Source organism: Epinephelus lanceolatus, chromosome 19 (assembly GCF_041903045.1).
Source record: "Epinephelus lanceolatus isolate andai-2023 chromosome 19, ASM4190304v1, whole genome shotgun sequence".
Taxonomy (NCBI): domain Eukaryota; kingdom Metazoa; phylum Chordata; class Actinopteri; order Perciformes; family Serranidae; genus Epinephelus; species Epinephelus lanceolatus.
The window spans coordinates 30,107,397-30,133,467 of record NC_135752.1 but is presented as its reverse complement, the minus strand read 5'-3'; the positions used below and the strand labels follow the sequence as shown (position 1 = coordinate 30,133,467).

The 26,071-nt window shown below is 39.4% G+C and overlaps 1 protein-coding gene across 5 annotated transcripts in view; it reads right to left on the bottom strand.

The window, feature by feature from the left end:
* akna (AT-hook transcription factor) overlaps positions 1–18,624 on the bottom strand; it is a 35,301-nt gene extending 16,677 nt beyond the window's left edge. For 2 of the 5 annotated variants that reach the window (XM_033647256.2, XM_078162407.1), the window contains exons 1-7: positions 18,056–18,623; positions 10,774–11,395; positions 8,121–8,949; positions 7,703–8,006; positions 4,576–4,650; positions 404–560; positions 36–133 (exon numbers count right to left, since the gene is read on the bottom strand). In XM_033647256.2, the coding sequence (XP_033503147.2) occupies positions 36–133; positions 404–560; positions 4,576–4,650; positions 7,703–8,006; positions 8,121–8,949; positions 10,774–11,134 (1,824 nt within the window). In that variant the 5' untranslated portion in view covers positions 11,135–11,395; positions 18,056–18,623. Of the gene's footprint in view, positions 1–35; positions 134–403; positions 561–4,575; positions 4,651–7,702; positions 8,007–8,120; positions 8,950–10,773; positions 11,396–18,055 lie in introns of all 5 variants that reach the window. The other 3 variants (XM_078162406.1, XM_078162408.1, XM_078162409.1) reach the window with 3 other exon arrangements.
* Between the last annotated feature and the right edge of the window lie 7,447 nt (positions 18,625–26,071).

Genomic DNA, 26,071 nt, shown 5'->3' with positions numbered 1-26,071 from the left:
TCCATCACTGCTGATAGTTTTAATAGGTCATATACCTGCTGGAGGAACTTGCCAGCCTGGTTGTAGAGGATCTTGACCAGTTTCTGTCCCACCTGAGGGTCCGGGCTTCTTGTGGAACAGGCAGGTGAACTTCCTGTTTATTTGACAGACAGGTGCAGAGGGAATAAGAGTTATACTATGCATGTTTACAGAATAATGCAACTTTAGCAGCAGCTGAATGACAGATAAAAGCCAGCTGATTTGTTTGCATGTGCACCTTGATGTTCAGTGATAAATCAGGAGAGCAGTGGGACTCAGATGGCAACGTGGAAATCAAAATCACTTTTTTTATATGACATATGTATGATAAATGAACTAATGAATTTAACGGCAAAGTGGTGATTATAGAACAGGATGAATGTACCCTGATGAGTGCTGTGTCCATTTGGATGAGGAGAGGCCGAGTTGATCTCTGCTCTCTGAGCCTGAGGAAAATTCAGCATCATGAGCTTTGAGGTGTCCTGGTTCAGTCCTGACTGCACCAAGTGGCCAGGCTTTGGAGGGTCAGAGTACAAGTTCACCTGGTGGAGATATGAAACATTTACAAAAGTCTGGTGATATATTGTCGCAACTTTTTCCTTTCCACAAGAACAGCTATATCAGTGACTACATTTACTTGTACACTAATATTCCACTACTATTCTGAATATGACAATATTCAGAATTTGATATGGGTCTTGTAGACAGTATATTTCATTAGGATATTCTGAGTTATGCCTTATTTCAAATGTAGTATTTTCTGATGAAGACTAGGACATGCCGGTATTATTTGGGTTTTAGGAGCATTCCGAAAATGCGTCTCACTTGGGGTTTTTAATGCAGTTTATGACACATGGCCTTTTGCCTGTTTCAGTCAGCTCTGTGTGTTGTCATGGATACGTTATACACAAACCAACAGTTTGCAAGGCTGGGGTAGAGATGCCCAAAAGAAAAGCCCACATTTGTGGTTTGAAGGAGAAACATCCCTACTTTTAAACATTACAGAAGACTTGGTTATCAAAAGCTTTGTGGACATGCGCAGATATCATAACTACAACGTTTTCAACAAGATGTGGCTGATGAAGGCAAAGAAGCAAGACGGCACAAGCGGCTTCAGTTGTTCCACTTCTCTATATTTTGACATGATAAATGACATGTTAAGGCACGTTAATCGGAGTATGCATGGCTGCATGTAAACAAGGTTATTAGGGGAATATTAATTTTTTATTAGCTATGTGAACAGCTTAGCAGGAATATTCTTTTTTGACATGATGGCAATGACTTCATCTGCTGTCACAATTCAAGACTTTTACTTTGGATCATTGATCAATTCTAGACTAAGCCAGGTGAAAGAACAGCCTGAGCGACAGTATATTTGGTACTGGTGACGAAAACAGTTTCTATAACATGTTGGGAAGTTTCTCACTCTAAAATGTCTGCAGAAAAACAAATGTAATCGTATCGCTTGGAAAACACTTGGAGACAATCCAACTCAATTGGATTTGCTAAACATACAGTTAACCTACATTCCCATCTAGTGAAATTAAGTCACATGTTTTCACTTTCTGACTGAAGAGGCAAATTGTGAACCCACAACAACGAACAGGTCATTTCAGAGCAGAAAACTGGCTGAATTTGAACTGAAGTGTGTGATATAACTAAGGGTTAAACACACACACACTGGGTGTTCGCCCCTCCCCTCCTGTTAACACACAAACAGAATTGAATGACGATAAGAATGAATGGACGCCCCTCCCCTCTATGCAATAAATTATAATGACCTTAAACTGACCTCAACCGTCCCATTAAAACACATGTGCACACACAGTGGGAGAAGCACATAGAAAAGCTTATGAGCTGCTTTTATTTTCTGTTAAGAGTCAAGACACTTAAAAAATGGGTCAGAAGGATGGACTGAAATAAAATGAGATCATTAATCAGACAAGAACCCACCATGTCTCTGATAAAATGGATGCACGCTGAGCCACAAGAGGAAACTGAAGGATTAGAGATAAAATCTACAATAATCTATTTCTGATAAAAGACAATACAATATTATGTGAAGTTTTTAAGTTATTAATTTAAAACAAAATGAGTTTTGTATAAAATACCATTACTTGAGCTTGTAATAAGAAGATTATGGCTTCCCTTGATTCAAGTCTAAGAAGATGCATTACCTGCTGTTTGAACTAATCATTCAGGGTTCACACAACATTAAAACTCTGCGTTTGAAAAATAATCTGACAAATCATTTCAGCGTAAAGCTACTCCTCCCACCCTGTCTGTGTGATGTTGTACAAGCAGAGGGAGGATGAGGCAGATGGTGCTTCAGTGCTGTGGTGAAGTCGATGGAGGAGAGGCGGAGAACCCAGTAAACTGACTTTAATTGGTGCTGATTGTGGAGCGCCACTGCTCCTACAGAAACGGGCCAATAATTTTTGTAAGTAGCTACTTCACTAAACTTGAACACTCCTCTTGTCCCTCTTTTGTAAGATTTCTAATCACTGGTTCTGACATACTGGTCTGCCTGTGATGTGCTGACAATTTCTGTCCCCGGGCTGCTCGTACTCTCTAGGTCTACCCTGTAGAAATAAAGATGAGGAATAAACATACACAACAAACGGATGCATATTTGTTATAATAATAATTAAATAGCATAAATAATGATAAAAATATAAATCTGAAATAAACAAATTAGCATATCTGGCTTTACTGTATAAACCTCCCTTTTTGAATTTGCTTTCATCAGATTTTTCTTTGCACTTTTAACTGCATATTCTTTTACCAGATCAGCTCATCTAGACTCTTTTGCTATTGCCCAGCTATATATACAAATATAAAATTATCATTATTAATATTTATATCTTGATGCTAGAATTCCCTTTAAAAGGACAGTTTGGATGTTTTGAAATTGGGTTGTGTGAGGTTCTTACCCATAGTCAGTGTATTACACACAGTAGATGTTGGTCAGGACGCCCCCAGTTTGAAGAAGCAGACAGAGTACCAACATAGAAACTGAGCAGTGTACTGCTGTGAATAGGGGCAGCAGCAAAATTTATTTTAGCCACCTACAAAAATAAATAACAGTTCAAGTGTACCCTAGATTGAGAATATTTTCACTGCTTTACCTTGCCGTAGACAGCCCTTTCTGATGGGGAAGCCATTAACGGCTTCAGTTCCCCATTTATGCTCTTATGAAAGCAGGACTCCATTGATAAAAGAAATGGGAGCTGCTGGTGTACTGCTTCCTCAATGGGTAGTTTGTTGTGTTATTGTGTGACTTTGCTGAATCCAAACCATCTCTTTAAAACACTCAATGGTGTCTGGTGGCACCATTTAATGGCTTCAACTCCTCATTGGAAATTGCTGTCTGTTGGCAAGGTAAAGCAGTGAAAATATTCTAAATACAATGTACACTCAAACTGATTTTGATTTTTTTAGGTGGCTAAGATACATTTGGTTGCTGACCCCTTTGGAGCAGTACACTGTTTAGCTTCCAAGTTGTACTCCTGTCTGCTTCTCCAAACTGGGGGCATGCCAACTGTTATCTACTGTATGGAGAAAACAGAAATCCACTTCAAAAGATCTGAACTATCCCTCTAGTAAGACAATCATCTTTGCCCTTTTATCCCTGTACTTGGTGAAGGCATCTTGACACCACACATAAAAAGGCACAGAATATTGTTGGGTCATATTACGTGGCCACAAAAATACCAAAGCAACAAGTAAATGGTATTATGTTTGGGGTATCTGAAAGCCCCGAAGTGAAGCAATGCAATGATAGTCTATCTGTTCAATCAATGAATAAATTATGAGCTACAGACTTACAAGGGCAGATGAACAACCAATGCTACTGATTCTAAAATAGTACTGACCACATGCAGAGAAAACACACACAAAAGGATAACTGTCATTGGCTGAAAGAGTTTTGTCACAAGACTTTCTTACAGTTCCCACTTCATGTGGACTGTGGCCTTGGTTTATTTTAGAGGAGCCCTTCTGTTGGTTTCCAGTGTCCTGGATTCTCTGTACCACCCTGACTTTTATTCTGGTCTTGATTTGACTTGTGTGTGCAGTGTACGAGTATATGCTAACATCCTGAGTGTCATTTGTTCTCAGCTATTACTGTACAGACTATAGAAGAGACCTCTCCACACAGTATCTCAAGCTGTTGTGTCTTTTTTTGCAGCTTTTGTTTGCACATAAAACAGTTGCTATGTACGATGCCTCTCACAAAAATGTCAGAGATAAAATGGGTAGTTTAATCTTACATTGTCAAAAACATAGGGGGAGGTTGAAACTGATATTAATAGTGCTTTCACTGCTGCTTCCTTTTTTAAAAGAAAGCCACAGCATTGCAGAAATGAATCAAATATTTGAGAAAAATAAGCCTTCCATCACCTGGAAACTTTCTCATAACTTAGAGGTGTTGTAGTGATTTAGAATTAAGACCAAAAATAAATCTTTATGGCACTGATATGTACTGTTTTTTGAATCCCCGCACCACTGCACACCATTAATAGTGATAAATTATAGCCGGATTTCTAGATTAACTACCTTGGCTTCCAGACGCAGGCGATCAATGGTGTTCTTCGCTTCGGCATATTCAGTCAGCAGCCTGTAGTAGTTCTCCTGCAGCCAGAGGAGACGGAGAGGAAATGAGAAAGCGAGAGGAAGGGCGGGGAGGAAAATAGAGAGTGCAAAAGAAGCACGCGAGGTGAGAAAAAAGGGAGGAATGGAAAAAAAGGAAGAGTTGGAGCGAGAGTTGGGCAAAAGAGTGGAGACAAGCAATAAGAGTGCAGAGAGAATGGACTGTTCTGGTGTAATTTGTAAGTCTGTCACAGATAAATAGAGCAGATCAAAAATATTTGTACACCCTGGGGCTGTTTTTCATCATTTGCGTTCCAGTGAAGTAAAATCTTACAGCTTGAAATAATATTTCCGACAACAGTGAGCTTCCAGCTTTGTGTCAGCAGTTTAGGGTTAACCCTTTCCTATTTCAACATAGCTTTGTGCGGAGGGACATCCCTGTGCACAGAGTCAGTCCCAAGAGAAATGTTTCTCCTGGTTTGGTGCAAAAAAAAACTTGACTGGCCTGCACAGAGTCCTGATCTCAGTCTCATCCAACACCTATGGGGTGCACTGGGACACAGTCTGAGCTAGACCTGATCAACCAACATCAGATGCTCTTGAGGTTGAATGGGAGCAAATCCAATTTCTACTTTCTCTGTGGCATTCCTACCTTCATCTACATTCATCTTGTCACACTTTCCTCCTTCAACTATTAACAGTAGTATAGCTGCACAAGTGGAATAAACCTCACTTATATATGCAGATTCTGTCCAATCAGATGATCCCTAATGGCAAGGCCCAGGTCTGATTGGTCAGAGTTTATAGCATGGTTGACAGACACATAAGCGCCTACAGAGAGAATGTAATTTAAGTAGTGTACATGTTGGTAAGCTCTAACACGGTGGTCCACTTTCAGAAAATGCCTTTAGAGATGCTATAATTACACTGGTGTGGTGCAGATAACATAAAGCAGTACATGTATGTACTGACTATCTATTGTCATACTAAGACTAGTGTGACTACATGGGAACAAGTCAAACTTAAATGACATAGGTGGTGCTGAGAGAGAAAAGACCAGTATTGGACTGTAAATTTAAAATGACATTAATAAAAAAAAGTCACCCCAAAAACACTAATTCATACATTGTTATTACATGAAAAAAAATGTTGTCTCAATCAAAGTATCTGTATAAAGATCAGTCACTAGTCCAAGCTTTGCGATTACTTTGGTGCAGCACACTGATTAAACACAAAGCATTAAGACTGTAATACTGCAACATGGGCCAAAATACACAAGGGCGGGATTGTAAACCATCCAAGACTTCATCAGAAAGGATATTACTGTTTCATGTTCCCTCATAAAATGTCTATGGAAACAAGCACCAGAATGAAGAAGCTCTCATCTTCATTATTCTTTTTGGTACTGTGTAGTAATAGAAGTCACTTTGATATGCTCATAACAAAACAAACTTTGAGGTTTGATTTCACTTTTGTGTGCCTCCCTCAGTGCATGATGTGTAACTGTTTGCCGCGTTACTACAGCAACAGGGAGGATATAAAGTGGGACAGCTGGCTTACTGCTGCCTCTGGGAAGGAGCCCCCATGACACCTTCAGCTGGTCCTCAGACAGAAGTGGGAGGATACATTTAAAGTCTTAAAAAGTGTTTCTGCTTTATAATAATCAAATAACACGAAACATGTAAGCGGTGCTTTATCAAATAAAGCAACTCTGGGTCTGGCCTGCACTGGACCAAAGACAAAAAAAGACAAGTATTTTGACAAAATAAAATAAGTTTTGGGAGCATGAAAAAGCCTGAAAATGCCAGACAACATTAACACTAAGCTGACTAATTTTAACAATGCAGTCTACACTTAAAAATAACATGCATCCATGCAAGTATTTTCAGATTCAGGTTCAGTCATAGGTTTTAAGATTTGTAACATCAGAAATGTGGATTTTTAGGTCTCTGACAAAGAAAAATTAAAAGATAGATATATGAAGGATAGATAAAAAGATGATGGATAGGCAGTTGATAGATCAATTAAATGTCTGTGGCAATTAAGACCTCACAAGTTCCAATTTAAGACTATATAATGACTTTTAAAGCCTAATATTTTTACAGATAATGGAGTGGGACAGAGAGTCTGGTTCCTCTGCTGAATCCCAGCTGTGAAACCTCTCTTCTGTCTCCTCCTCTGTGATCAACTGTACTGTGTTTCAATGCTGACTCACATTTACAGATTTTTTTTCATTCCATTGTCAGAAGATTAACAACTATAAATTAGTGATTTGGTCTTGGCTTATAGAGACTGCCTGCCACTACAACCAGGTGAACAGTAACTCCTGCACTGCTGTGGCGTAATGATGACCAAATTACTATCAACTGCATACTTCACTGGAAAGTCTTGAGCTTAATAGCATCACCTGTGTTGTGTGAGCAGCTATTTAGTCACAGAAAGTTGTCTGCTTGTCACAAAGCCTCTACCGGGCTTTCACTGTTTTCCAAATCTCAGCTTCGTTGTCTAATGTCAAACGAAGCTTGTGTTTTAATCTTTCTTTCACACTGAGACCTTTTTCGAAATGCTTAGTTTGGCCAAAGTGTTTTTTAAAGGTATACCATAAAGGAATGGTCAAACAATGTTGTTAATCCATGTTTTATGGCTGTTGGGAGAAGTTTGCCTTCAGATTTTTAAGACAGACAGACATGAAGATTTATGAAAAAGATCATGGTTTGGGTTAGAATGAAAAGATTTCTTCCAAAAAGTACTTTCTGGCAGAAAGCCCTGAAGGCTGTCTTATCCTGTGTGCTGTTTTATGTATGTAAGTGGAGTCAATTTAAAGTAAACTTAACTGCATTTTAGCAGTTTCAGTCATTTACATTATTTATGTGTTGTTTTTATCTTTTATGCAAGAGATCTTATGTCAAACGACGCTGGTGTTTTGATCTTTATTTAACCTTGAGACCATTTTTGAAATTGTCCAAAGTGTAGATAAATACACCACCACACACTTCTGGTGGGTCATAAGTGATGATTGAGAGATAAATCCTGAATACTATACATTTAACTACAACCAGCTGAGTGTAGATGTACTCTCAGTCTCTACCCGTACCTCTAGTTGTTCGAGCAGTACGGTGGCCTGCTGGCGGCATCTGAACTCCTGAGGCACAGTGGCGTTGAGGGCACTGATTGGTGTTTTGTCCGAGTCTGATGAAGCAGGAGACCCATCTGTGGTGTTCAGCAGGACTTCTTTCACAATGTCAGCAGGGGATTTAAACACCAAGGGGGGCTCAGGTGACAGGGACTCCCTGTTTGATGAGCGTCTGCTCTTAGGGGGCTTGTAGCCACCTTTAGGGAAACGGACCCTGGGCTCCACCTTGGAGAAGTCTGGCGTGGGGTAACTCAGAGGCCCTTTTCTGAAAATACAATACATTTCATGGTTTAGTGCTTTTTATGCTAAAAAATACAATCATCATTTTAGAAAACTGACTGGTGGGATTAAAATAAATAGCTATGGGAATACGTCTCACCTGGATTCATCGACTTCAGCAGCATCACTCCTAGCTCTCAGTGTCCTCGACTCTCTGTCAGGACTTGTGGTCTGATGTTTGAATTTTAAAACGTCTGCCCTGACTGTGCTGAGGGAGCAAGTCCTTGAACATGCAGCTTCAGGAGAGGGCTGCCTCATCTTCCTTGGAGAGGGAGTAGGCTTTTTATGAGGCTTATCACACTTCTCTGATCCCTTTAAAGGCCCATCACTTACAGCGCTGTAATGACTGGACATGACTTCTTCAGGAAATATGGCTGCTGGTTGAGGAGAAGCCCTGAGCTGTACCTCGGGACAATGATATCTGGACTTGACGCTTACCGGTATGTGGCTCCTGTGTGATGCTGGGGGACTTTCTGTGAGGCTTATCTCTGGCAAGGTTTCAGCGTCAATCCCCGGAGCTGTGGCTATTTCCTCAGGAGTGAAGTGGAGAAGGTGGGGGAAAGTGGGAGCTGTGACAGGTGAGGCAGGTTGGGATATTGGGCAGTGATGCCTGGAGACTCTAGCAGGTTCCATGGCTAAGAGATGAACACTAGAAGACTGAGTAGGGCTGATTTTCTTGATCTCTCCTTTGGAAATGTAGCTCTCAGTCAAGTCATTCATCGTTTCAAGCTTTCTTGGTGTGCTAGTGTGATTATTTTTCTTTCTCTTCCTGTCACTCATATTCCCTGCTTCCTCTCCATCTTTCTCCTCCTCTGGCATGACCAAGCACTTGTCCCACTCAGAGACACACTCTGTCCCCTGCTCCTCTTTCCTCTGCCTGACCTCCTTATTCACTGTCCGTGCTTTGAAGCTCTCCAATAAGTCCTCAACTGCCAAAAACATGGGGAGATGGGGAAAAAAGAGAAGACAGGATTCAGCACAGTACAGACATAAATTGTCTCCTACAACAAAGAGGTCTAACTCTTCTAGCTTTTAAGGACCACTCCAGCATGTTTACAAGATTGAAATTCGATGAGCTTTACTGGTATTGCTCAAACATCTGACTATATGAATATTGATGTCTGACCTTCAGACCTGCACGACTATGTGTGTACAGTGTTTGACACTAAAATGCTGTTTTTAAATTCATCTGATACAGGAGGAAAGTCTCTCTGTGTCCACCTTAGATGTCTAGCACATAAATTTACTAGCGGAATCTATGACATCACATGGTGCAGCATGCAACTTAAAAACTTCCAGCACACATCTACTGAAAATGGACTTTTCAGTGAAGTAGGAAACACCTTGCACCTATCATTAAGCTTTGGACTGGATTGTTCAATGAGGAAGGAGGAGTAGATGTTATTTTAAAATGTTTCAACAAGGTAATTTTTTGTGGAAAAACCACAGAAGACCCAAATCAGAATTCCAGGCAGAATATTAAACCATGTCTGGAGGGAATATTTAAGGGCTAAATACATATATGGTACTTAAGCTGCTCTCGAATATAGGCAATTTGAGATTTCTGCATGTATTTTCCCTACAGTTCCAGGCAGTCATGGGTGCCCATTTATTTCTGCATGGTATGAAAATCCACAGGCAGGCTCTTGAAACATGTTTCTTGAATTGTGCAGTCCGTCATAGTGAACATCACGTCTTTTTTTTGGTCAAACTATATAACCATAAACCACAAACCATGAACCTCTTCTATCTTTTGTTAACATGTGTTGTATGCAAACATTGATATTCCTTTGACAAACTGATGCTTTGTTTTCTTTCTCTGCTGTGTTTAATTGTAACTGCAAACTAAAAATACAATTACAATGTAATACATATTTCAACATTAAAAGATTCTGCATAGCAATACCTCATAGTGTAAAACAAAAGAACATTTTGTAGACTGGTCATTGTGATGGGCTACAGCTGAAACAACTGGTCCATGTGGCAGAAAAGTAATCTGCAACTATTTTGGTTTTAGCGATTAATTGTTTACGCAACTGTTCTTTCCTTCCAGCTTCTTAGATGTCAAGATTTGGTGTATTTCTTTGTTGAACTTGACAATAAACTATACATACTATAACATATCTTTAGACTGTGGAGTGGCATCCAGACAATACCAGCAGCCTGATGACATCACATTGGACTTTAGCACATTTTATAGTCTAAACAAGTCATGTAGAAAACATTAGTAGAACATATGGCTGCCTGGACCTATAAAAAACATATATTCAAACTAGTAAGACACATTGTGGTCAGCAAAATGGTCAGCTGCAGTGTAGATTGCAACGGGTATGATGAAGACAAAATGGAATTAATATCAGGATGAAAAACACATTCAATCGGAGAATCTGCTAAAAAAAAATAGATCGAGGATAGTACGCAATCTTCTAATTGACTATTTGGGAGTAACAGGAACGATTTATTGAATTCAAGTGTTTGTTTGTTTTGGTTTTCATATCCTGCCAAGCTACTGCTCTAAACTCCAGTCCAGTAGGTGGCGGTGTTGCAACTAAAAAAGTTGGTTTGCCAACTGCCAATAAAACTCAAAAGAAGACGAAGATTAAGAAGGCGTAAGTAGTTTCTAGTTAATGAGCTCAAACATGCAAAACAAGTCAGGTGTTCCTTTGAGCATATGAGTACAAGAACTTGAAAATTAAAAGTTTGAAGAAGGTTGAAGGTTGAAGAAATGAAATGATATATACTCAAAGACCCACATGGTGACTGTACATCCTCTCTAGGTGATTCGGCATGGGACAGACGTTGACTCAGGTTGTAACTCAGCTCCTCAGGTGTATTCCTCTCATGTCCACTTGATTCTGCCTCCTCTGTGGTGAGGGGTCCAGGGTACAAGTTAGGATTACAAGATTCCCCTAATTCCACATCCTCCAGTGCTTCCGACAGTCCAATGATGCCATTCTCATCCATCTGGCTAACAAAGTCATCTTTCTTCTCTGCCTGGTCTTCATCCTCATCCTCCCACACGTCCTCAGATACTACTGAGCTCGTACGTGAGGTGCGGACTGGGGCAGGGGTCCAGAAAAGAACCCCTGCGGTGGTGTTCTTTCTCGTCTCCATTCACCTATCAGCCAAATGGTGCCTCTTTCAGGTCTCAGCTCTGACTTCAGTTACTGTCTCAACCAGGCACAAGAACCTTCTGCATCTTTTCTTGTTGATCTGGCTCTGCCGCAAGGTCCACTTTAAAAGCCATGGCTACAGAAGGTCACTGATTGCAGGTCATGTCAGTAGGCTGGTAACAATCCACAGAGGCGCAGCTAAGGAAAAGTGATGGGTGGGTCGTCAGTGATAAGGAAGAGGAAATCTCTTTGGATGCAGCAACTGAAACATAAAATAAAATCAGGTGTTTAGTGTCTATAACCTATTACAGCATTAAACTGTCAGACAGAGGTATCCTGCAGAAATCAATTCAAGAAGAAAAAGCTCCTCCGGAAACAAACATCTTCGCTCCATATATCAGATCTTAACTACGTGTCCCACTGCACATTCTGCATCTCATCAATATCGTGTGTATCATTCTCAAACCGGAGGAATTGCTTCTGTGTGACGTCCTAAGGGGGCAATAAATAGGATTAAATGCTATCATGAGGTAAGGCAATCATTTCAAAACTGATGATTAAATAAAAATTAAGCCACAGATGAACTGATCATTAATATAAACATGAGTTACAGCCTTTAAATAAAGAATTACTCCAGGTAACGTGTAAGTACTTTAAAAAGAGTGTCACAAATATCATGCCTCTGAAAAATGTGTGATATGAGAGCCAAAAAATGTACGTTAATGTGGGTTATTTTATCCATTATGCACTTGGAGGTGGCAGAGGAGTCACAGTATATTTTGTCTGACATCTTGTGTGAGGTGCAGCACTTAAGGACTCGTTTCCAGGGTGACATGAACTCTTTGTTAGACTACACAAAAGTAAAGCATTCATTTTATTGGACCTCTAATTAAACCCTGTGTTGTCAGGTTGCACAACTCACCGTTTACAGTTTTTTATCATAGACAGACGCATGTAACAGAGCTTGGATTAGATGGCTGGTTCACAATGTCACATAAAGTCCCCCAAGAATTTGCCTGGAGCTGCAACGTTCACTATGGCAACTCCACAACATGAACACGAGCTGTGCTTTTCAGCATCTGCAATACATCTCTGACAAGTCTAAACATACATGCCAGTGCCTCACCCCAAAAACAGTCTGTTACAGTGCCACAAAGAAGAGCATTTAATTTAGTAATTTATACACAAGTCCTCCAAAAAGCGACACAACCAAATTCTCAAATGTCATCAAAATCATGTATATAAAAAAAGCAACCACATACCAAGTCACAGACGTTAACAAGCATCATTATCAGAGAAACATGCTGTGAACTTTATGCAAGGTACATTCTGTACAGCAGCACTCACTGAGAAAATTGGTCATCATGCGTTTTTGCCTCTTTCATCAGGAGCCCAGACTACCACAAGACGATTATTAGCCCGGTGCATCTTACAGCATCTCTTACCTAACACACAAGCCTCACACACACTCATCAGGAGAGTATACATCTTTACCCAGAAATCCAGGCACACTCATGTGCAACCACACACAGACACTTGTTTTGATTGTGTTAGGAACAAACACAAGGCTCAGTGTGTGTAACTGGCAGACTCACATCATGCCCTCTCAACCCTTTCATACACAAATCAGCACAGCGTCTCCACGCTGGCCACCATGGCAAACTCACCATGCATTTAAAGTAGACCACAAGGAATGAGAGCGCATGGCACAGCGCCAGACAAACAACTCCAGAGGTAGGTTCAGAAAAACAATAACTTCAGAATAGACAGAGAAAGAGCTCACAGTATAATTACAACATTATTTATTCATTTCCTCCTCTAACAAACAGGAATTACGGACCCAAGACAAGGAGTGAAGCCGTGCCAGGAGACAACGATGAAAATATGTGTAGCTGTTTGATTAAAGCTTTTAACCACTGGTGAAACTAAAAGCATGTACTCAAGTACAATTTTAACATATCAGTGCTTTCCTTAACTATCTGGATTCTGTCCTACTATATGCATTTACTCCCAGTTTTAGTGGGAAATATTGTACTTTGAAATTCAAATCAAATTGTTTATTTAAACCAGTATGAATATTACTTGTATAAAAATTAGGCTTCAGATAACATAAATAATGAATCATTCATTTGCTCTAACTCCGAGATACGCTTATGACGCTTGTTTTACGACACCCGAGGATTACGGCACCCAGCATACTGACACAACACCACTTCATCCTGTTAAAACAATCCTCACAACTTGGATTAATTTGAATGAAAAACCCTTTTGATTCTTTTGATCCGAGGACCTTTACAGACTAAAGGAATAAGAATAACTTGCAGGGTTATCAAGGAATGAACACATAATTTGACATTATGACCATTTTGTCTTTCATGTTTACCAGGCCAGTAAATCTGAATAAATTATTCTCTGGTGCTCATGGTTTTAGTAAGCAAACTGAATGAATAAATTATGGGGACTCCAACCAAGCTAACAATATATAGCATCTCCACACTGACAAAAGTTTAAACATTTATATTTGTATGCATGATGTAAACAGCTAACTAATGTTAGCTCAAGTGGGCAGCCAGAAACCTGGTTTTATACATCCAAAGAACTTTAATAAAAATGAACTGCTTGGCAACCAGACCAGGCGTCTAACTGAGACAGGCCTTTATTTGTCAAAATGTGTAGCCACACTGAGCTAGTAAAAGGGACTGGGCGTTTAATTGGGACTAGGCTTTGAACTGAAAGTTTACAGTATACATCTGTTTATAACTAACAATATACAGCGACAGTCTTTAAAACAAAATATGGGGGCATTTCACATACTTGCATACTTTGCTGATAATACGCCACTAAAAACTTTAACACAAGAATTTTAAGCATTTTAGCATTGTGGTATTTCTACTTCCACTTAACGGAATACTTCACCCCCGAAATTATGTTGGTGTTTTAAAGGGTTAGTTCAGATTCAGCAAAGTCGCACAATAAAACCAGCAAACTAAATGAGTGAGGCAGTGGTAGACCAGCAGCTCTCATGTTCAGCGAGATAAAATTACAGTTTTTGTCAGTGGAGTCTGGCTTTGAAGGGAGCATAGTTTTACTTTACCGTTCAGTTCCCAGTCAGAAAGGGCTGTCTGTTTGGGAAGTACTGAGCATACGACTAGATGAATAAGACTTGGATTATACTGCATAACTTGAGTGTGAGTGTAGTTTTGCTGTTGCTAAATGCACACCCTTTTACTTCAATTCATCAAGAATTTTCTCCGGTTTTGTGTTCTTTGTTCACTGGAAACACATGAGAAAAACATCTTCACAAATTCAGCGTAACACAGGGTGAGTAACTGATAAACCAATGAAAATTTTGGGGGTCGAAGGAATGGCTCTGAATACTTCTTCTATCCCTGCTTGTAAGCAGCAGCACCAGCGCTGCCACCTTTTACAAAACTATTTCAGTTGTGGGTGGTGCTGTGTTTCTGTCTCAAAGACGGACCATGTTGGGCATTTACAGTATGTGCAGCCAACAGTAACCACATTTAGAGCAAATGCAAGAGAGACACAGACAGAAGCAGACCACTAGCAAAGTCATTTCTAAATTCAAAATTGTTTTCATTACTGTTGGTTTTCTGAGCTTCTCTGGTAAGAATAAAGCAAAGAAACAACTCACCTGTTGCTCTGCTCATGCTCTCTGTTCATTCCCCGGGAAACTAAGGATTTATCTCAGCTACCAGATGGGGGGAATTAAGCTGCTCTAAAGCCCTTACAGGGGGCTTCAACGGTTGTAAACAGACAATGATCATCAGCATACACGCAGGACACGAGGCTAGCTCAACTCCTCACAGTCAGCATGCAGACAGACAGCAGCAGGGCTGTAATCACCTGACTGTCAAGCGAGCTAAGGATGGACAGGTGGGGTGGAGGTGCCGAATAAAGAGACAGACAGTCAGAGAGAAAGCAGGAGAGAAAAGCAATTACAGAATGAGAGAGGGAAAAGTGCAGGAGAGACAAAAAAGAGGGAGAATTTCCACCAGGCTCTACTGTCATTCAGTCCCACCAAAGCTGATGTCAAGTAACTCAATCCGGCCAACGGGGACACTAAGTGAATTTTCACAGGACAGTGACGGCTGAATTTTGTAGCTGGAGCTGTCCTACAGGCTGGCAGACCTAGAGTGAGTTGTATGTGTCCTGTTTAGGACGGCCTAGTGACTAATATATGACAGCTAATCTTCTTAGGAGGCACAGGGAGAGCCAAAGACACAGGATACACTGTGCAGACGGGACTGGTGAGAAGAGACACTGGATAAAACCATGCAATTATTTAGAATTGTGCTGAAATAATTAGTTGATTAATTAATTGATAGAAAAGAATCTATCAACATCAATAATCAGTTTAATGATGTATCTCTTACATCAAGTAAAAATTGCCAAATGTTTTCTGGTTCCAGCTCTTTTCTCTGATTTATTAATTTCACTGTATTCAATATATTTGGACTTTTTGATTGTTTGTCAGACAAATCAAGCAACTAGAGACATCACCAGGCTCCAGCATTTTTCACTATTTTTTCAAGATTTTATAAACTAAACAATTATTTTATCAATTTGAAAAAAAATCAAAACATAAAACCAAAATGTTAGTTGCAGCCCTAATGTAAAAATAAAAATAAATAAATAAATAAAAAAAAATAAAAATATAACAGTGCTAATGGTTTGCCTGATCTATTTTTGTTTTGTTTAGTACTTTGACCTGAATTTGGTGTATAAAAGGTGCTATATAACTAAAGTTTATTACTAAGAGGCAGTATTTGTACTGAGTCTCTCTTCTAGTGGCCTTTTCGATTTGGACATCCACAAACATGTCTGAGACAGTCTTTCACTTCACTGAAAATAACATAAGATTTCACAGCTCATTTTCTTAAAATATTCCATATAACAATTTTATTGAAATTTCCGTTCTTATTGCTATTGCAATGTTCTCTTTTGTCAACATCATGCAATACATCAAATACTTTATTTATTCAACGAGTAAAGCTTTTGGCTTTGGCTCTTGTTGACTTTTTCTTTGATGAGAAATTTTCCTGAAATACTAATTTTGAAGAGACTACCAGTTTGTTTATAGACTAAGTTCTTGGACTTTTCTGCTTTGTGTTCAGTCAAAATTTTAACGCTGTTTTTGAGATGTTTGGCATATTTTTTAATGTAGAAAAAAGATTCTTATAATGCTCAATATGAGGTATTAAAAAAATTGAATTATAACAAACTCAGGTATCATACTGGCAGCAGTACTGAAAAAAATGTAATGGATACCCACCCTAACTTTTACATACATGCAAGATAAATAAAACAGACAAATAAAACTGATTTAATCATATTCACTCTGGTGAATAAAAAACAGAAGTTATTGTGATTATGGATCAATCTGCCAATTACTTTCCTCAATTAAACGTTAGGTCTATAATATCTCAGAAAATAGAGGAAAATGTCTATCCCAGTTTCTCAAAGTCCAAGGTGGTGTCTTTAAATGTCTTGTTTTATCAGTCGCAAACCCAAAGACATTGAGTTTAATATGATATTAAACAAAGAAATCTCCATACTCACATTTACGGCTCTTAAATTCATACTATTATTGCTGTTTTTGTTGTTGCAATCAAACTTTGCTATTAGTAGTCGGTTATCACTTGTATTATTTTATGTATTGTTCTTTCTCCTTCTATACTTTTAAGTTCTTCAGATAAGTCCTTTGGGCTTTTTGCCTCTTTCTGCACTGTATTTCATCATTCATTTTTCTTGCCTTTCTTGTGTTTTAATTGTGCAGAAAAATAAGTTATAAACTATAACTCTAAACTATATTTGAGAGTGTGTAAACAACCCTTCCATTCATTTGCATGAAAAACAACAATTAATAACAATTACTTGATTATCAAAATAGTTGGCGACTTTCTCTCAATCGACTTAATGACTAGTCGGCTTCTTATTACAGCTCCACAGACAGCAGTAACTTTTACTGGTGATAACATATCCATCAGAGGACATATTGTATTGAGAAAAGTGGTGTAGCCAATTGGAGTGGATATTATTTTCAGAGCTGCTGAGAACAAAAAAAATCTGTTTCCTGCACAGACCATAGGAAAACATGTTCTCTTCTTGTGATCAATTTTTTATTTAGTTTCTTTGCAGAGTATTCATAATAAATTATACATACATAGCTGCATCTCATCCATATGTGTCCATGTGTTTTACAAATTCTGCAGGTATTGAAACTCCAGAGGGAAAATTAACCTATTGTCTAACCCTTCCCTCTGTGATGTCGGAGTTAAATAATATAGAGAGTTACAACAAAACATACAGAAATAAGTAAGGTGAGAAAATGAATAAATACAGACCATCTCACTCAAGTAATAATAGCAATAGGACTTAAACTAATAAATGTACCACTACAAATACTGTATATACACACGTGCCTACACATATTCATATAAAGCACAAAGAGATACATCAATACATGTACTCACATATCACCCTTCCCTCAAATATAAAAACAAATAAATAAATAAAAACAGTGTTATAAAAAAAAATGTGGAGCCAATTGGCACTAAAAGCCATGTGATCAAACAACAGTCTCCTTCTGATCCACAGCTGCAGACAAGCAGGACTATTACAGCAATAATATGCTTTCATTAAACCAATGTTTTACCCATGTAGACTGTATCAAACACACAGTATGCCCCATGCTTTGCAGCAACAAGAGGCAAGAAAAAACTCAAGACAGACTTGCTCAGCAACTCCTAACCAAGTCGAACCAGACAGGCTGGTGGACAGAGTTAAACAATATTTCTGTGTTTCTGAGGACAATGCACACAGAGAAATCAAATGTATGCTACTGTGGAAAAACAGTAACTTCCATAACAACAGTATCAACAGTTCTGCATTGCAAACTTACCTCATATTATCACGGGTGCATCTTTTTCGTCGATTCAGGGGGAAAGTCTTTCAAAACACTGCCGAGATTTCTCCTGCAGGCTTCACAGCAGCAGCAGCAGCAGCGGGGGTCGGTTGCCTTGAAAACCGCAAAACTTAAAGACAGGACCCACCTCCGTGTCACCATGGCACACACACCACAACAAACCACCTCCGACAGTTAACAGGTCACTGAGGTTTCCCCAAACACTTTCAAGCCTTTGTTAACTGCTGAACTTACCGACTAACGGAGTAACGTCGCAGAGGACGGTTGGTAACTGTAACGTGAAGCTAGCTAACAGTCAGTGCCAGTTTCAAAAGTTGGTCATCGTGCCCATCACTTACCCTGGACTTAGACACCAAAACAAACGCAAACATCCTACATTTAGACGTCTTACAGCTACGTAGTACTGATACCTTACTTCCGGAGAAGTCACATTAGTAAATTTCTGCCAAGAAAACCGAAGTTTTAAAATTTATAAGGCTAATTACGTCTTGTAGCGTGTGGCACTTATTTAAACGGCCGAGTAGTCAACCGAAGCAAAACACATCGGGCAAATATTAGTCCTGGGTTTCGTATTTCAGGCATTTTTTCCCTCTAAAAGACCATGTACAAATCTCGCTTCTATTACAACAGCAGCCTCTACCCTACTGTTAACCATTTTTAACTTTAGTGTGAATATAATCATATTATTTGTGGAGTTGTTATGGGTAGTTTTACCTGACAGGCAAATCTCAGGGCAAATTACCCCTGGACTAACTGAAGCCAAATACTGAGTCTTGATTGGTTGTGAGTCTACACAGGGGCGGGACTTAGCACTGGAGGAGTGCAGTTCAAAGATATGGCCACAAAATGGCGCCATTTCTTAACTTTTCTTTATCATCCAGTGTGAATGAACCAGTGCTGTAGAATATAACATTATCTATTCAAGGTTCAACACATATTTTCATTAATACAGGCCTACATACACATAAAAAAAACCCCCACAAAATTAAAAATATCTGTAGAAAGCTAAAATTAAATAAATAAAGGATTTTTAAAATACATTGTGCAGGGCAATTATAGGTCATAGGTCAAAGTTTAAATATTTTTTAAGCTTTTTTATTCTGGCTTTTATCAATGACTCTGAAACATATCTTTCAAACCATTCTTGAAAAAGCTAACAATATTTTTTCTTCAACTCAGCTGACTTTCCCCCAGGCCAACCCTTTACATTATGAAACAGCCAAAAAAAAAAAAACAAAAAAAAAACATAATTTGCCCTCTCCTATTTGAACTGGTCCTGTACACACAGCCTGGTCTATAAAGAATAATTATACTCAGTTTGATGTGGAAGAACGTGACTGTCCTGACCTTCCCAGAAGAGTGCTGGCTGTTAAAGCGGCAGATAAATGCCCGTGGTTTTGAAATTACATTTTCAGCAATGACACATGGGTGTCCACGTACCTTTGGTCATATAGAGGTTAAAAATACCACTAGTTATGTTATAATTACCCTTTTGTGCGGAACATCATTCTCAGTATTTGAATTGCAAATTAAATGCAATGCCAGACCGAAATAATCTGGTTTACAAAGGCAGAAAAGATGACAAGTTAACTGTATTTTAATACTGTAGGTACATTTATATATCCTTATTATATATGCCATCCTGGTAGACTAAACTCACAATTCTGCTGTATTGCAGTATAACAGAGCACAAATAGATTCAAATTTGCATGTCAAATAGTTTGTAAAACTGATTGAAACTGGCCTCAGAGAAACACACACACACAGACGACTATGAAGCTGACTTCTATCAGCCCTCTCTTATCTCCACTCCTGCAATAATCTCTCTCATTCAAACTTTACCTTTACAAAAGGAAAACAGCATTTCATCTTGAAGCAACAATAAAAACCAAAGTCAAAGCACAGTGGGTTGCTATTTGGCATTATCAGAGAAGACACAATGGCAGAGTGTTATATGGTCACTGGCACTGACCCAAAATCTGGTCTGCGTGTCTCAGAGATCACCGCCGGGGGGCTGAATCAGCCTGTCATAGGCAGATCTGGTTGCCTGAGGCTTGTGTGCTCACTGCTTTCAGTGAAATACAAAGACAGAGCTGCAGAGCCTGCAGCACTGTGGAAATACACCTCAGAGCTGTTTCTGATCAGTGAAACATACCAAACACATTTAATTAAGAGTCAGGGGGTTAAAATCATCTCTTGAGTGCAGCCAGTAGACATTATAACCTAAATCTGTGGAATTTATATATACATTACAATCCCCAGGAGCCCACGAGAATGTCTTCAAAGGTCCAAAACTGAAATATATTAAAGGGATGGCTCATTTAAAATCAAAAATACATAGTTTTCCTCTTATCTGTGATGCTGTTTATCAATCTAGATTGTTTCGGTGTGAGTTGCATAGTTGTTGCATAGTGAGAGTTGAGAGTTTAATGAACTGATTTTCTATAAGGATCATTTAAATGTGACCTGAGGGATGTTTTACAGAGAAACAACAAACCCGTCAGAACTCTGATCAGCTGATGATGAGATCAGATCAGGCGGTTTATCCATGAAGCTTAAGTGTTTGGATCCAAATCGACACTCAGTTGTTGAATATCTTAAATTTTCCTCCTGAAACAGGATGACATCAACAGAGGAAAGGACACAACTATTTCCTGGAACATTTCAGTCACAGATTTGTTCATAAAATTCATAATGGGAAGAAAAAGTTGCTTGGTGTTGGAGATATGCATCTACTCATGGATGAGAGGCTCGTGCTTGTGACAGTGTGAGATGTAAACATTGATGGCATCCTCGGCTGAGCTGTAATGTTAGCTAGCTCAGTGGGGCTAGGTGAGCTAGCAGTAGATGCATGTCTACTTCTGCGCGGTGATATGGTTGGGCAGTGTTGTTCAGTAGAAAGGAAATAGTTCCTACATGAAACTGCTCACAACAAGGTCTGTGGATTATCTTGGGCAACCGGTTGATGATTTCTGGAAAGAGACATTGGTGCTGAGTTTTTCAAATGCATGTCTTTAACACCAGCGGTCTCTTTTCTTCCTCCGAAACTAGTATAAAGAGCTCAAAATCATTCTTCATTTTTAAAAGGTTAACAGTGAAATGTCAATTTTTGTTGTCATTGCAGACAAACAGTGTTTCCAAGACTTAAACCACTTAGTAGTCCCATTTGGAGACAGCACTGGATTGGTGACCTGTCCCTGATGTATCATGCCTCTGGCCCAGTGCATTGTACAACTGGCTCCTACAGCCCCTCAGCCACTGTCAACAAGACATGCAGCTCAGAAAAATGATTGAGGTACAATTCAGTTAAATAAAAACTGTGCTTTTCAACTGAATAATCAAATTAGGGTATTGTTGAAGCTTATAGCGTCTGTTGTATTCTGGGTAATTGCGTTTTGTTGCTGCTTTTATGCCTTTGCTTTGGCGACTGAAGAAACAGCAATAACAGAGGATTTTGAACTGATGTGAATCAATACAGAGATTAAAAGAACAAGAGACAAGTTTACAAATGACTCTTTGATTGCCTGCAATTGTTTGTGCAGCGTGTGGCCAAAAGTATGTGGACGCTTGAGCATTACACTGCTGTCAGTGCTTAACATTTCAATCCAAAACCACAGGCGTTGGCTGTAACAGCCTGCACTCTTCTGGGAAGACTCTTCACAATGTCTGGAGTCTGGCTGCAGGGGTTGGCTCCCATTCAGCCACAAGAGTATCAGCGAGGTCCAACACTAGTGTAGGTTAGTGAGGCTCACAGTCGGTTTTCCAGTTCATTCCAAAGGTGTTGGATGGGGTTGTGGTCAGGGCTCTGTGCAGGGCAGTGAAATTCTTCCACACCAAAGTGGTGTAACAGGCGGCTCGCTCAGTGTGTGACATGCACTTGTAGATAAAATATAGGCCTATATTAATGAAGGTTCATTAGTACGGTTTTGTATTTCTCTGTAATGTAGCACAGTGTTAACAATGTTACTGATACTATTCTTTCTCACACCTTCAACTCAAACCACTGTGTTGCCCCGCCCAAAATATATCATTTAACAATTAAACTAATATCGTAAACATGCAGGCGACTAGTCGACTAATGGCCCTAAATGACCACTATTGATCGACTAGGAAGATTCTTAGTCCAGGGCAGCCCTAGTATTTATATTCCCCTTCATTGGAACTAAAGGGCCGAAACCATGAAAAATCCCCAGACCAAAATAATGTGGACAAGGGTGTCATGTTCCCAACTCCAAACTTCAAAATAAAAGCAGACAACATGCTTGTTTTTGTGCAGTTACCTTTATTGAAAAATTAAACACACTTTCTGTATAAATAGCATGTCATTGTACAACACTCCTCGTCAAAATGTGCAGGAAGCAGGCGGATGGAGTGACAGGAGAACAAAAGCAAAAGGAGGCAGCTGAAGAGCGTGGCAGACAGGGTGGAAAATGAACACCAGCTAACTCAACTTGTGCAGCTAATGAAGCAGGAGGCACACTCAGTGAAACAAATAAACATTATCAATAAGTCAACAGGTGGCGTCTGTTGCTTTATGAGTCTGACCTTTGCGGGGAAGCGGTGGTTCAGGGGTAAGGGAGGTGGGAGGGGGGAGCAAAACGTTGCAACTTGCTATAGCACGAGCAACAAGACAATGTCTGAGCTGTCGTGTCTCATGTCAGAGCCAAGGCCAGCGCCCCTCTGTCTTGGCGTGTGATTAATGAGACTGTCAGCGGCTTCCATCGCTTCCCTCCATCATCCCTCCCTCCTGGATGGCCTTTTAATATCAGGTCAAAGAGAAGGCCGAACCGCTATCGACACGTGTCTACAAGATGGGGTCATTATGGAGTTAACTCACGAAAAGTTTCTGCAACGAGGAGGAGGGATGTTTCTGTGGTTAAAAATTGCTTTCTAACAAATAAATGTGGTTAATGAAGTGATGGCTGATTCTTTTTCTGTGCAGCTTTATTCATCTACATTTCACCTGAGCAGGGTACAGCCAGCAGCAGGGAGCATTCAGCGTAGTGCTCAAGGGAACTTTGGCATTAATGGACACGTGAAGCCGTCGCAGAGAGCTGTTGGAAAATGTCTACTTCAGTTAAAGTAACTTCAGTGAAATGATCAAATAAGTAAGTCGACTGCAACTCAAACTTGTCCTCCATTATTGTCACATTCTGTTGCAGCTCAGTGAAAACCATCTCCAAAATCTCAACCTCACACACACTGGAAATTGGCTCTGTTAAAAGATTTATAAGGGCTCTGTATCACACCTTCACACTTTTTTGGTACTCTCAAAAATGTGTCCCTAGCACTGAGAATACCGCTCTGAAATGCAAGGTTCTTATCTAACATTGAGACATTTTAAAATATGGGATGTTCGGCTTCTTCTGTTAAACGTTAAGGTTATTAGATATATCTTTTTATCGTCAGCAAAGCCTATGAAAAGTCAAAAACCAACAAACCTGCTGCCAAGTATTGTGTGTGTGTATCCACAGCCTGATATATCTTATTTCCTCTGTGCCACAGAGCTCCACTGTTGTCCAAAAACTATTAAAAACACATCAGTGAGCCACACTGGTGCACTGGCTGGCATGTTCCTTCATTACCAAGGATACACACTGTAGTTTGTCATGAGTTAATCCCTATGGATGTATAGTAATAACGGGATACTGGACCCAAAGATGGTGCCCATTCAATCAAATGGAAATGCTCGCCTGGCGCATATGTCAAAAAGATTTTTAAATCGCCTTTCACAGATAAAGGAAAGTTTTACAGATATTAAACCTCCAGGGATCCAAAAATGTCATAATAGCAAGTGTCATAAATGACCTTGTTTGCAGTTTGAGGTGTCAACGGTTTTATAGACATCCACAATGGTGGATTATGGGGGAAATGCTTTTTGGGCAGATGTCAGTCGTACATACTGAGACAAGTTCACCGTCAGAGACCGCAAGCTGCTGATAGACAGCCCTTGAGAGCGTTTTACTTGTTACCATGGAAACATTCGAGTGATGATTACAGTCATTGTAACTGCTGTCATTCTGTCTGCTCATCTGTCCCTGCAGATAACAAGATATATATCCCATGTATGAGGTTGGTTTGTGAGAAAACAAAATAAATTTCTGTATAAGACAGACTGCATACATTTAAGTACAGAGATGGTTGTAAATAATGACCAGGTTATGACTAAATAAACTGGGTAGACCTGTAGTTTAATATTATTTCTAGCCTACACAATTCAAGTGTTGTTTTAATAGGCTACAATAACTGTTTTACATATGCATAAGTTTTGTTTTTTTAGTCAGCTATTAAAAAAAACCCACTACCACGATGTCCGTATTGCAATGAATTATGGGCAATTAAATCAGTGAAGTCTGCACCCCAAGCGGACTCTATGGAAGTTTGCAGGAAGTGCGCTTGAGGCCCCTTGTGGACTGGAGGAATTGTGGATTTTGACAACCCTCAGCACTCTCAGACTTACTGGGAACACGTCTGCAAAGTCTAAGTCTGCAAGTGCTATGAAGTCTGGACATTTGGATTCAGACGATCCCATATACATTGTCCTGCTGCAGGGAATAACCCCTAGAGCACCAAATGTGTATCATTCTGCGACTGAAAATAGTCCCCGACAAATGCACAATTTACTCTTAAGTAAGTGAGGTTTGCTAAAAACTACAGTGCCCAGCTGTTTCAGGAGATTACTGAGACTTTTAGAAAATGAATTCCTTAAACCAAATCATTTTGTTTATTTAAAACACCTTTAAAATAAATCTAAATCAAATTATTTTCGAGATAAAGCGTGTGGTTTGCACTGGACAGATTTTATTTTCCATCTGCAGTGTTTGACAATGGACATACTCTACTTCCTCCTCCTCTCCTCTCCTCTCTCTGAAAGTGTCATATGTATTGTTCAAATGCTCAGCTCGGAAAACAAAAGCGTTCATATGAACAGCTGTGATTCCCTCAAGATTAGATTGTTTAACAGAGAGTAATTCCACTGAGGACGCACTCCAGCTCTCGTCTGTCTGAATGTCTCTGTCTTCTTATCTAGCTCATTCCCTCTCACACACATGCACACAGCTGATGATGCTTCCTGAATTTTAAGCTTGTTAGTGGCTGCAGCGAGTGTTTTTCAGACATTGTTTGTATATAAATGAGAGCATTTCCATGTTTCCCTCAGATATAAACTGATGCCAGAGTTTAATACAGAAGCTTTTTATCAAGCCAGTTGACTTATTAACGGACAACATACCCTACAAAATGTTCTATAAATTCTACAACAGGACTTCTGTTACTGTTAAAGCCTCAGCTGATGAAATGTTGGAATGATTTAGAGGTGCGGGTTGTCCTTCTCTTGTCTCACACTGGATTTATCTTATCTTGAGTCACTTCTCCAGCTGTTTCATGTCACTACTTTCATGTTGACTGTCTTGTTACTTCTCGTTCTGTGAGGCAGAGGGAAAGTTAAACATTCATGAAACTGGTTTTAGAGGCAGCCACTTTAAAACATACACATTTTTCCTGTGATAAAAGTTTACGCGGTTCTTTAATATAGATACAATATGTGCATGTTTCCTGATCCTGTACCTGACACATTTGAAATAAACTGCACGTGAAAGTGAGAGGATGTCGACTGGAAAAGATGCTTTGAAATAACTGTAATTTTTTTGATATTTTAGTGTCTACCTTACAACAAAATTCAAATTCTGCTAGATGTGTAAAATCAGCACTGAAGTGGACATTACCAAGAAACTCATATTAGCTTAATTTTACATATTTTTATATGAATGGAGGAATCTATTTCTCCTGTTTGGGTAAGTTTTTACATTTGGATAGTTGTTAGGGATGCATTGAAACTGTATTTTGGCAGGCTTATATCAACTTTACTGAGTAATTTACATCAACACCCCCTTAAAATCTGACTCTAGTGCCTTCACTTCTTACCCTGCTGAAATAATGAGGACCCTGTGACATCACTAGCAAACTTCTGACCAGCTCAAAAGTGAAACAGGC